At 37.0% G+C, this 13,103-nt stretch overlaps 1 protein-coding gene across 1 annotated transcript; it reads left to right on the forward strand.

Moving 5' to 3' along the window:
- Positions 1 to 2,131: 2,131 nt before the first annotated feature.
- LOC143857978 (serine carboxypeptidase-like 42) lies at positions 2,132 to 12,784 on the forward strand. The gene is made up of 10 exons (XM_077368548.1): positions 2,132 to 2,514; positions 8,268 to 8,375; positions 8,558 to 8,650; positions 8,857 to 8,949; positions 9,035 to 9,120; positions 9,574 to 9,852; positions 9,958 to 10,091; positions 11,500 to 11,592; positions 11,674 to 11,791; positions 12,457 to 12,784. The coding sequence occupies exons 1-10, from the start codon at positions 2,286 to 2,288 to the stop codon at positions 12,619 to 12,621; spliced, it is 1,398 nt and encodes a 465-aa protein (XP_077224663.1). The 5' UTR covers positions 2,132 to 2,285; the 3' UTR covers positions 12,622 to 12,784.
- Positions 12,785 to 13,103: the final 319 nt, after the last annotated feature.

Below are 13,103 nucleotides of genomic sequence, written 5' to 3' on the forward strand. Positions count from 1 at the left end.
GAGGGAGGCAGAGAGGGAATGGCGTACTTCCTAGTGGAGGGGAGAGGTTGAGGAGCAAAGATGGTGAAGGAAACTGCCAGATTTGTGGATTTCCATTTACTTATTTCCACAGCATATTTGGAAATCTGAATTTTTTCACTGTCAGTCGCTGATTTGGATATCCAAGGATTTGGTCCAGATCCAAATCACAACATAAAATGGGCTGCAAAGGTGAGAAATCCAAATCAAAATCTTCTCGGCATCCAAACCGGCACCTAATTGAATATAAATACTCAAGGAATAAAGAAGAATAAGCGAAGATGTTACCAAGCACCACAAGTGTAGGAGATGAGATAAGAGAGAGCTTGAAAGCACAATTTTTATAGTGGTTCGGGAAATCACATATATGAATATACATAGCCTTAAGTTCAATTATTGAGAGATTAGGACGATAACACAGTCTGATAATGCCCCCCCTTGACTCCATCCCTCCCTATGATAAGCACATTGCCACGTGGGAAGGCCTCATGGCCATTTTCATTCATCAAGATGAGATGTGCAAATGGAGGGATCAATAGTAGTAGTGTACAAGGCTTGTGTTGGCCTACCACATAAGAGGATCCAATCAAAATTCAAGTAAGCGACAAAGTTATTGGGCGCAAATGTCAAAACAAGGGGCTGTGAATATCATTTTATCATAGAATCCCAACATGTGAAAGACAATAGGCAACACTGAAAAAATCTCCTTTATAAAACTGGGATTTGCCAGGGACAATCCTAGAAAGCATTTCACGGCATTGCTAGACCCGGCAAGAATTGACCCGGACACGGGTCGACCCGGCCCACCCGTAATTTCCGGGTCAACATTTTGTGATCCGTTTCTAAGTTGACCCGCGGGTGCCCTAGAAGTGAAACAAATTAATTTTTCTGTAATTGTCATATTTCTATACCTCTTCTTTGTAGTTTTTTCCATAATTGTCACATAAAAGTACCATTTTTAATACTTTTTTCCGTAATTCTTCTACATTGTAGCACTTTTTCCGTAATTTTTCTGTGATTATTACTACTAGCCACCTTTCCAGAAATAGTATTTCCGTGCAGTTTTCACCACGTCTAATAAGACTAATCTCTCAACACATACAATTTGCAAAGGATGGTCGAGAAGTAGCCTTTGGAGAAGGTGGCTAGCAAATACCTATAAAAATCTTGAAAAAATAGAAAAATACAAAAATTCATTAAAAAAACCGGGTGACCAGTAGGTCGACCCCCATACGGGCCGGGTGTGGGTCCAAGCTTAGTGACCTGTAACCCGGTCCGTTTGACCACGACTTGTACTGGCCAGATCTAACCCAGCTCGGCCCGCCCGTTTGCCAGGTCTAGTCGTTGCATGTGAGAGTAGCCTCACGGGTTTAGTTTTCTGCAGATTTTGTCTTGTTCATGAGAGGCTGCTCTCACATGCAACAGTCCATCCGCAAAATGCCTTCTGCGATGGTCCTTAGCAAATCCCAAGTACGTCCTTGGTCTGATCAATGCACTATAATTGCACTGTTCGTGAGCTGGAGCTCATATAAGCTTATATAAGCTAAGTGCTCAAACACATGGATCCCACATTTTTTGTGGTGATCCAATCCATTCATTTGCAAGGGCCATCATAGATAGGGTGTGTACCAAATTGTGGAAAAAATTTCCTTCTCCCGTTTCTTAAGATGTAAAATGAGCATAAAATGGGCGTAAAACAATGCACTCAATGCGCACCTGATCGAATGGCTAGGATTGTCAATCAGATATTTGTTTGGAAGTGGGCCCATCATGGGTCTTTGGTCAAAATAACGTTCTGTTTTTTCCTGACTTTTGTATCCAGTTTCCAGCCAAAAGTAAGAAAACCAAAGCTCACGGCCTAAGACTAAAAGTAAAGGTCATAGATAATGGCACTACCTTGTTTTGATAAATGCACTAACTCAACTTGTCTTTTCTGTTTTTAATTGGCTTAAGATTGCTTTTTGGATTTGTAATAGACATTTGACAGCTGGATAAGTAATAAAAGACAAGAAGAGTTACTGCAATTATAAAAATGTGGAGGTGCGAATATCAATAGCCAAAACAAAAGTCTATTTTTAGTCAATAACAGCCTTCACTCACACTGCTACTGAAAAGCTGGTACTAAACATCAGAATTCCACGTGCATATCTTATCACAATTGGCATAATACACTTCCCTCTGCCTTTTCATCTTCTTCTTCAACCCATGGAAGAAGATAAATAGATACATTCTCTAGTTTTAGCTCATATTTTTGCAGTTTTTCTGAGATGGGTCTTTGGTTTTGTGGGTTTTTCTTGGTGTTATTGGCTTTGGGTGTTGATGGTTACCCAAATGAGGATTTGGTTTCTATGTTACCAGGCCAAACAAAGGTGGATTTTAGACAGTTTGGTGGGTATGTGGATGTGGATAAGAAGGCAGGGAGGAGTCTCTTTTACTACTTTGTTGAAGCTGATGGGGATGCAGACAAGAAACCCCTTACTCTTTGGTTGAATGGAGGTTTGTTCCTCTGTTTTATTGGAATGACTTCTATGTGGGTCTTTTTTGCGTTATCAAACTTTTGCTTATTGTTTATGGTCCCATTCGATTTTATTGTCTTTAATTCATGGTATGACATGTGACACAAAAGCAAATAGTCCCACAACGGCTAAGTGACTTGCATGCGGATGGGTTACAAGGGAATGGGCACCCTCCTTCTAAAGGCTAGCTTTTAGGGGTGACTTCTACCCAGTTAAATTCACTACAAATGGTATCAGAGCTCAGGGCGTGTTAACCCCGATTTCCCTCCGGGGGCGGGAATGTCCCTTCATGCAATTGATTCTAGTTTTCAAAGAAAGAGGGGGAGAACTTTAATTTGAATCTTCCCTCCAAATTTTAAACACAAAGCAAAAGCATCTTTGACTTTTCTATTTAAAATATTTGAAATTGTCCAACAATCCCCTACAAGATTCAAAATACAGTTACAGTTTTGAAAACGGAAGTATCTGAGCACATTAGAATAATAGAGCGGGTTCATACCGGTGTCTTTTGGACTTCAACCGATATTTAGGATAAACAGATTACGTTACCGATTACGAGTAGAGTTAGACTCCTTCAACCTTTCCTCGTAGGTGTAACCAGACTTGAACCCAAGACCTTGATGTGTGTGTGAACGTTGTGCTCTCTAAATCAAGGCAAAATAAATAGTCCCACATAGGAGCTTAAGAGAAATTTTCTCATCCATATAAGATGGAGAGTTGGAGAAAGGCTTGAGCCTTCAAGGGGTTTTAGAATTTGTTGGGTCTTGGGCTTTTAGAAGAGTACAAGCCCATGTGTAAAAAACACGCGCGCGCGCCTCACCGGGCAGGCCCGTGGCCCGAGGTCTGGGTTTGGGTTTAAATGAAAAGGTTATTTTTATTGCAAAAAAACCGTTTTGATTTTTACCCTTTGGTTTTGATATGGACACACCACCTTAATTGCAAAGAACCGTTTAAAATCTCAACGGTCACAAAAATGACTGTTGGGAGAAAAAAACGTTATTGGCCTTTAAGGGTGTGTTTTAATAGTGGATCTCCTCAACAGACACTTTCAGGTCTATAAAAGGGGACGAGACAGATTGTTTTGAAAACAAAAATTACACAGACGTTTTTGCATATTCTGAAATTTATAACTCAAGGCTTTATGTTCTGTTCTTCTTCCTCCTTCGTTTCGTTCATTCTGAGCACAGTTCCGTTGGTGATTCTGGGTGGACCAGTCAGCGAGTGCACGTGGACCGGTGCCAATTTCGGCTGTTTTATCTTGGAGCGTCGGTTCGCAAATCCCGGTTGCACCGGTAGGGGGCGGATACGATTCTTAAGGAGAGTGACCAGTGGCACGACTCAGCCTTATTCTTTTCAATCCGATTTCCAAAGGGTTTTCAACCAAACAGATAAGTTCTATTTTATTTCTGATTTCCAAACAGAAAGAGTTTTTTTCATTTCAAGTTGCAGATTTTTTGGGTTCGAATAAACCATTATCCAACATAGTATCTCGTGGTTCCCACGTTGCCGCGCGTGGAGGGGCGAGATTGTCCACGTTGCTTCCACGTGGAGGGGGGGATTGTTTGGGTTCCATGCAAAAGCACATAGTCCCACATCGGATAAGTGACGGGTGATCAGGATGGGTTATAAAGGAATGGGCACCCTCCCTCTTAAGGCTAGCTTTTAGGGGTGAGTTCTACCCAGTTAAATTCCCTACAATATGGGGTTTGAAGATGGGATTGTTATGTTTACCTCATTTTCTTTCTCTTAGCTATGTGGTTTCTCTATGATTATTTCATATGCTTATTGAGTGGTTTTTTGGGTTTTGGTAGTGTAATTTAGCTTCTTCCCTGATACATTTGATTTGATTTGATTTGTCACTCCTAGTTTGGTATTTATTTCATGAAAAAGAATTACTTGTTAATCTGCCATTTTGGATGTCAATTTCTTATTTCTTTTTACTTTTTGGTTTTCTGGTAAATCATTACCTGCGAATTTTCAACTGTTGTAATACTTATCAGTATAAGAAATGGCTGATTAGATTAGCATTTGAAATTTGGGTTAACATATTAATCCAAAGAAATCTTTTGTTTCAGTGTATTAGAGGTAGGGCTGTTAAGAAACTGTGGATTTTTTTCCAGAATAATCCAAAGAAAACTTTTGTTTCAGTGTATTACAGGTAGAAATGTTAAGAAACTGTGGATTTTTTTTTTCCGGTTCTGCTTATATATTACTTTCCATGGCCTAGAACATTAGGTGATTAGTTTCCATTGCAACATGATGTAGAAAAACTAATCATGCGGCTTAGCCTATGGCCCATGAAAGATATGGCAAGTTTTGAAAAAATAATTGCAAGGCTCCTATGGTAATATTCATCTTGAAGATGTGAAGTATCGGACCTTGCAACAAAATTAGGAACCTTTCCATTGGGTTTCGATTTTGCAGTCCTCCTTCAGTTCTCATGAAACTGTTGAGCGTACTCCACAAAATGTATTACTCGATCTAGTCCAATCAGAGGAAACTGTGGATTAATATTCACTTTCCCATCATAATTGAAAGTAGGAGGTTTAGAATTCCTAACTTAGTGTTTGTGCTTAAGAGGATATAAGACATTTGTCACATTTTTTAACAATATTTTTGTAGATTGTGTGTTCTTATTAGCACAGAAGTGCAGGAATCACAAAGATATTCAAGAGTTTTTCCACCGAAACTGACATACGATGACCAAAATATTTTTGTTTCAATCCCCACTGAAACACATACCGAAACCAAAACCCAAAGTGCATTAGTGGTATACTATATCAGCATGTTTTACATAGTTATATTTATATTAATTGCATGTGAAATCTGGTAATGTAATATGTATCAGGGATTTCCTAGGGACTTTCGCAGAAAGGCATTTTGCAGCTGACTGTTGCATGAGAGAGCAGCCGCCTAGTTGAATTAAATGAATAAGACAAAATCTACTGAAAAGTGAGCATGCGTGGTTGCTCATGCAACAGCCAGCTACGAACTGCCTTTCTAGGGAAGTCCCTAGCAAATCCCTATATATAAATATTTCTATGAATTACATGTGAAATGTACAGAATTGTCAGACATGCACGGCAATCCATTATACTAGGTTTTCGATGTTGTTAAACCATTATAGATCTTTCTCTTGCTTATTTGATGATTTTCAAGTGTGTTTTTATGTTTATTCCAGTATTTCCTTAAGTTTCATTTTAAAATTCTATCATTTGCATATGTTTCTATATGTTTTCGTAATTTAAAAGAATTTTCACTGAAATTTCCAACCGAAATGAAATATTTTCATTTCCATGGTGACCGAAATCGAAACGAAAACTGAAACTGAAATTTAAAACCTCAGTTCTCAATAGTAGCTACCGTAGTATCAAAATTCACGAATGTATGGACTGAAAGCTTTTCCTTGAAATTTTCTTTTCGAAAGAAATTTTTTTGCTAAAAATGTTTTTCTGATTTTTTTTGGTAATTTTTAGTTTGCATCCATCTATCAACTTGAGTTTTAATTCTATTTTTTGGTTGACATTGGTTAGAATTTTCACAGAAAATTATGTCTTAACAAAATGTAGGTTTTTTTTCATATTAGTATAATTCTATTTTAGGATGTGATTACTAATTAAAGTACATATAAGAAAGGAAAATAATCCCAATATCCTGAGAACTTTGGACTATTTCCCCATACTGTGGGTCTTATTGGATGAAACATATCATCCCTATTTCTTTTATATATAAAATTATCACTTGTGTAGCCTGAAGGCTAGCAATTAAGTTCTGTTAAATCCATTTGTGTTCATTAGGAGTTGTGTGACTTGTGTCCCATCATCAATTTTTATTAATGGGAAAATGATGAACATACATATCATTAACTCTATTAACCTTTGCAGAGAATACCTATATATGGCTTGTTGCCCCAGGGACCAGCTTTGAGATTATTACCTAATAACCTTCATCTCCAATCACATTACTTTTTGAAGATCCGAGCATTTTAAAAGTAGGCTACAGTGACTAAAATTTCTGAAAGATAGTATGATTGTAACCATAGAAAATTAAGAGGGATAACATTTTTCTTGATCTATGCATTGTCATTGATAGGCTACAACACTTTCTGCTAACAATAATTTACGGAACATTTATTACATTACAATAGTCAATAGCCAAACATATTCCTTTCGGCAAGGATCCATGAACCATCTTTTCTCTTCTGGATTTTCTTTGATTTGAACCAAAGGTTACTTGCACTGATTAGTTGAACATGTCATATCAAATTCACAGTTATTCTCCAATTTCTTTTTTCTGTTCTCAACTAATATGTGATATAACAAAAGGCAAATAAGTCAATAAGAAAGGTTCACAAGGCGGAGGGCATTCTTGTCATTTACTATGATAAAAAGAGTCATAATGGAAAGAACAAAAGAAAGGGAAGAAAAGGCAATTAACATAATGAATGAGATCAATTTTGGTAGATAAAAGAATGATGGTAAATATTCTTTGACCATATTTTCGGAGCCCCAATGGCAGTTATGAGAGCTACATTTTCCAAACATTGACTGCGTTAGAATTATGTATTTCAATTCTCTACTCATTGTGGGTTGTTCCTAGGTTGCATAGCTTTAATTTTCATCGTTTCCTATGTTTGTAAGTTTTTCAGAGTTTTTAATGCTTGCCTATATATGCTAAGGGAGCTGGTTCATGTGGGGCACTGGTATGTACTGGGTGCTATTCACCTTCTTTCTGTTGTTATGTATTGTGGCAACGAGAACGAAATGGGGATTTTCTAAGTTTAACAGTAGGTTTCTTCGAGGGAACCTGTACCTCCGTACAGAACAATGCTCTGAGTTAAAGTTGTCTACCTTTATTATCATTCATGGCTGCTCTTATGCTATGAGAGACCAACATCACAATGCTTGAAAATAGGAGAAGGATAACACTTCTAATTAATCTAGAGACATGGACTAACGAGACTTAACCAAGTAAAAGGAAACCCAACTGGACTTGTAATGTTACAAAGAACGCGTCCATGTACACGTCTTTATTAATAGAAAATAAGGGAGAGAAATATGGTTGCATTAGGACGGTCCATTTGGCTGTGATTCATCACATCATTAACTATATTAAAACCACTTTTCTTGAGCTCATGTTCTTCCTTTGTTGTAATCATTCTAGTTAAGTGCTTACCCAACTCTGATCGAAATGGTTCCTTCTAACCGACGTTTGTCTACTTGCTTGTATGTATGTTAGGTGAATTGGCTTTTATTCCAATACTCTTATTTCCAAGAAATGCAAGAAGTTGCTCATTCCACTCTATCATAGATATCTCTATTTTCTTTTGAAATCTCCAAAAAATGAATGTCCCAAGAATTTGAATAAATAAAGAAGAAACAATTTTTGAAAGTTTTTGAAAATCTTGCAAGATATGCATATAGTTAGTTATCTCCACGAAAATGTTAGAATGTCTCAAAAATTTCCTAGGAGGGAGGGAGGGGAGGGTGGGGAGGGGGTGAAAAAATGGAAATGACATCCTTACCATTTCTTTACAGCATACTGGAATCCAAAATTATTAATGGCAGCCACTGAACATGATATTGATCTGACTTATATATTTGAAGCATGTCATCTTTGTTTCAAGGTTCAAGCAGAACTCTTCTCACAAGAAATCTTCTTTTGTTGTTTTATCTTGGAATATTTTCCTATTGATCTCTGAGTGTTACAAATTATAGCACCTCTTATGTTTAGGCCCAGGTTGTTCTTCAATTGGCGGGGGTGCCTTTACAGCGTTGGGTCCATTTTTTCCTAGAGGTGATGGTCGAAGTCTTCAGAGAAATCCAAAATCCTGGAATAAAGGTGTCCTTTTCTCATAATTTGAATAAAATATTTTTCTCCAGCATGACAAAGTTTTATAGGGCTTCCAGCCCTGTCTATCATTGTTTCTTCCATGAATACTGTCATTGTATTTGATGCCAATCCGATACCGATTCTACTTAATATAATAGTTTACAAATCCATTGACTTTGTTTCTTCTGTAGCATCAAATCTCCTTTTTGTTGAATCTCCTGCTGGAGTAGGATGGTCTTACTCAAATAGAACTTCTGATTATACATGCGATGATGCCTCTACAGGTAAGTGAACTACCCACATCCAAGATTTACTTTTTTTTAATTTAATGAGTGGTATTTAAGTAATCAGTTTCAAACTTTCTGTGCCAAACCCAGTTAAGAATCCTCCTGAAAAAGCCAATGGCTTATTGTAACTCTCTCTAGAAATATTTTGTACAGAAAATTATGTATCTTGATAAGGCAGTATGTCCATCTTTTTTTCTTTCCAGCTAATGACATGCATGAATTCTTAATGGGATGGTTTGAGAAATTTCCAGAGTTCAAATCCAGGGATTTGTTTCTATCTGGAGAAAGCTATGCAGGTCTGGGTAACATTTACAACATTAGAACTATCTTTGTTTCAAACTCCTGTTTGAGTGGTTCTGACAGGGATTGGCTTGATTATAGGGCATTACATACCACAGTTGGCTATTGCTCTGCTGAACCACAACAAGTATTCAACCGGTTTCAAGTTCAAGATTAAAGGAGTAGCTGTAAGGAAATTTTGTACACTAATAAAATTCTCGTTCTTTAGCTTTGTGCTTATGTATGTATGTATGTATGTATGTTTGTTAGTAGGTATGTATGTATGTATGGAATTTGCTAGGCAATTATGCAGAAAGCCATTTCGGGGTCGACTTTTGCAGGTGAGAACAACTGCATCAGATGAATTAAACGAGTAAGACAATCTGCTAAAAAGTGAGTCAGTGAGGGTGTTCTCTCATGCAAAAGCCAGCTGCGAAATAGCTTTCCCTGAAATGGCCTAGCAAATCCCTATATATAGTTACATATAAATATATACTATATACATACATATATAATATGTGTATATGCATATGCATTTGCTTCTATAAATCATAAAATGAATGTTATCACGTCTTTAATTTTAGTCCCCTCTATGTTCATATCGATATTTCGGTTATGATTGTTATGATTTGCTTAAACAGATAGGGAATCCTCTTCTGAAGGCTGACACGGATTTTGCTGCAAGTTTTGAGTTCTACTGGTCACATGGGATGATTTCTGATGAAATTGGACTTGCCATCATGAAAGAATGTGATATCAATGATCACATCTTTGGTAGCCTCTACAATGTTTCTCAGGAGTGCTTCAAATTAATTTCTGATGCGAATCAGGTGGTTGGCGACTACATAAATTCATATGATGTGATCCTTGATGTTTGTTATCCATCAATTGTCGAGCAAGAGCTGCGTTTGCGGAAAATTGTATGTCCTTTAATTTCATCGAATTGGATATTTCTTCTATTGGAAAGTTTGTGTTGCCTTTCGTTTGTGTCATTAAACCATCTCTATTATATTGCAAACTTGTAGGCTACTAAGGTCAGCATTGGGGTTGATGTATGCATGACTTATGAAAGAAGTTTTTATTTCAACCTGCCGGAAGTTCAACATGCTCTTCATGCTAACAGGACCAATTTACCCCACAGATGGACAATGTGCAGTGAGTGAGTACACTAAGCTTACCTAAATGACCGATACCTTGGTTTATTCTATTAGACAGTCTTTGGTATTTCCAACATTAATATTGTAGCTAGGCGAACTCCTGAAGTCACACTAACTTATGTGTGCATGGCGATGGTGTATTTGATTCAAAATTCTAACTAAAGCAAAGTTGCCAAGAGTGTTTAGAAATTCCATCGGGCAAATCCGATCCAATCATGCACAAATAAATAGAAAAGTAAAAATAAACACAAGCCACAAGATGAACACCAAGATTTTTACATGGTTCGGCCAAATGCCTACGTCCGCGAGCGAGGACACGATCTTCCACTATGAGAAAACAATATACAAGGATTATAACGGGAATACCCTGCAAACCCACAAACTTGCAAACCACAATCCTTTCCTTGTCCTCTCACCCAAGATAGTACACAAGAGAATCCCAAGAGGAAACTCAAGAGATAAACTCAAGAAGAAGCATTCTTCTCTCTCTCTCTCTTGCCTCCTCTTTGCAGCCACACAAAGAGCCTCCCCGCCAAAGAGAAACACATTTCTTCTCCCTTTTATAAACACAGGTTTTTAGAAAGAGGAAATTTAGAAAAACTTTCCTCTTTTGTTTCCCACCACAACTAGGTTACCTAGTTAATTTAGGAAACAAGACAACTTTCCCAACAAAGAGAACATGAAAAAAATGCATTTGCATCGCACAGTATTTGTCAATTTAGATGTTTCCTCCGTCTATGTTACTTGCTGAAAAAAAATATAGATGATTTTATTCTGAGTGACCAGATGACTGAGTTAATCAAACTGACTTGAATATCCAACTTATACGAATGAATATCCTGTATGATATTCTATGCCACTCTTTGAATAACAGTGGTAAATAAATTGTCTCATTTTCTCTCCTTATTTCAATATTTAAGTTATTTACTTTTTTGTTTTTTTTATTTAATGACCCTTGTAACTTTGCAATTGTATCCGCCCCCCCTGGTTGAGAAGGATCAAACAAACTTGAGTTTTTCCCCCTAGTCATTATGGCTTCAAGTGTGTGATATTGAAGACAATTATTCAAATTTCATCTCCTCTGCCAGAACAAAAAAAAATTAATGGACTCAAGACCAAAATACCATTAGCTTACAATGCATACTGAATGTAAGGACTTAATCACTATATTTAACGGTTCTCAAAACTTGGCAATAGTGAATTAACACTTATTTTCATGTGGTAGTATAATAGCAGCGTGGGAAAATAAGGACTTAATCATACTGATTACTGAATGTAAGGACTTAATCACTATATTTAACGGTTCTCAAAACTTGGCAACAGTGAATTAACACTTATTTACATGTGGTAGTATAATAGCAGCGTGGGAAAATAAAAATTAACTGATTTTTTTTTTTTCAAATGGCCTAGACTACTGGACTACAATCCAACTGATGCTGAAATCAACATCCTACCTTTGCTTAAAACAATAATTCAACATGGCATACCTGTCTGGGTTTTCAGGTGAGCATTTCATTATGAGAAACTTTTGTCTAATTGAAATTTGAACAACACACCATGATTGATAAGTCTCTTGAACTGCAGTGGCGACCAGGACTCTGTGGTGCCACTGTTGGGCTCCAGAACACTCGTCCGTGAGCTAGCCCGTGATCTAAAGTTCAAGGTCACAGTCACTTATAGTGCTTGGTTCCACAAAGGACAGGTTATCCTCCTTTATTCTTAGTTATTTTCTTATAATAATATTGATAAATGAGTTGTATGACAGGAACCCAATCTGGCCAAAAAATTTTGGACCCTTGCATCTCCACCACAAGTAAATGGTTAAACATTCTTGGGTTTAAACTTTTTAACACGTGAAACAATGGTCAAAATACCCTCCTCCAAAACAGATGTCTAGTGGGTATGTTGGGTCCCAAGTTGTTTAGGACCACTGATGAATGCTACAGTAGAGCTACCTCATTAATGTACAGTGTGGCGCCCTGATTTGCTCCCTTCTTTGGTTGATTCAATCGATAGACCCTATGCTTGATCATCAATGTCCAAAATCACATATTCAAACAATCCTAATATCCAATAATATGTATTTGTTTTGTTGAACAAGGACCAATGCCTGTATATAGTTTTTACTGTCCACATTCAATGACCAAAAATACATATTGGATGATTAGTGTGATTTTTGAGCCATTGAGGATCCATCTTAGGACCCATCTGATGGAAAACCCAGATCAACCAAAGGTGAGGGGTCCAACTATGCAATAATGGGCATGCAAGCTAGATTGTTAAAATGTAGAGCCAAAATGGATTTCTGTTTTTCATCTTTTTGATTCATTTTTTAACTCTCCATCTTTTTCAATTTTTGGTGGAAAGGTTGCTGGTTGGGCAACTGAGTATGGAAATCTACTGACCTTCGCTACTGTGAGAGGTGCTGCTCACATGGTACCCTATTCGCAACCTGGAAGAGCATTGCTTCTGTTCAAGTCATTTATATCTGGTAGAAGATTGCCAAACACAACTTATCCTTCCATATATTGAGAATATCTCAGTCCACCCTCAACATTGTGTGATAATGATAGCTTTTGATCGTTTCAAGTTCCAACATTTTCCTTGCTCTAAGAATAAAGCGAAAGAAAAAAATTATAAGTTTTTGTGTTTCATTGACAATTCTTATGTCTATTTAGTGGTGTTGTTTTTGAGATTTCCATGGGAAGATCGAATACTTTTTTTCTTTCTGGAGAAAAATAAGATATGTGTACAGCATGAAGCATTAGATTATGCTTGTGGTGACCCTGGAACTCATTTAACTTGTGAAGATATTATTCTTATTATTATAATTAGGGAAATGGTGTCTGTTAGTATTTTTATTACAAAAAAAAAAAGATTTTATCAAACACTCTTTTATTTAGTACTCTGCCACTCTACTCTAAATTTTTTTTTTTTATCTCTTCCCCTAATCCCTATAAAAAGAATAGTCCCGCATTGGAAATTGGGAAAGATGCTGCTAACGTCCATGATGA

This window comes from Tasmannia lanceolata, unplaced genomic scaffold (assembly GCF_043159265.1).
Source record: "Tasmannia lanceolata isolate RefF3 unplaced genomic scaffold, GAP_Taslan_0.1 ptg000025l, whole genome shotgun sequence".
Classification (NCBI taxonomy): Eukaryota; Viridiplantae; Streptophyta; class Magnoliopsida; order Canellales; family Winteraceae; genus Tasmannia; species Tasmannia lanceolata.

Excerpts from the sequence above, each read along its gene's own strand:
- LOC143857978 (XM_077368548.1), top strand. The coding sequence starts at position 2,286 with ATGGGTCTTTGGTTTTGTGGGTTTTTCTTGGTGTTATTGGCTTTGGGT. Across the intron at positions 8,376-8,557 it reads TCCAAAATCCTGGAATAAAG|CATCAAATCTCCTTTTTGTT; the intron begins GTGTCCTTTTCT and ends TTTCTTCTGTAG. Across the intron at positions 11,593-11,673 it reads ATACCTGTCTGGGTTTTCAG|TGGCGACCAGGACTCTGTGG; the intron begins GTGAGCATTTCA and ends CTTGAACTGCAG.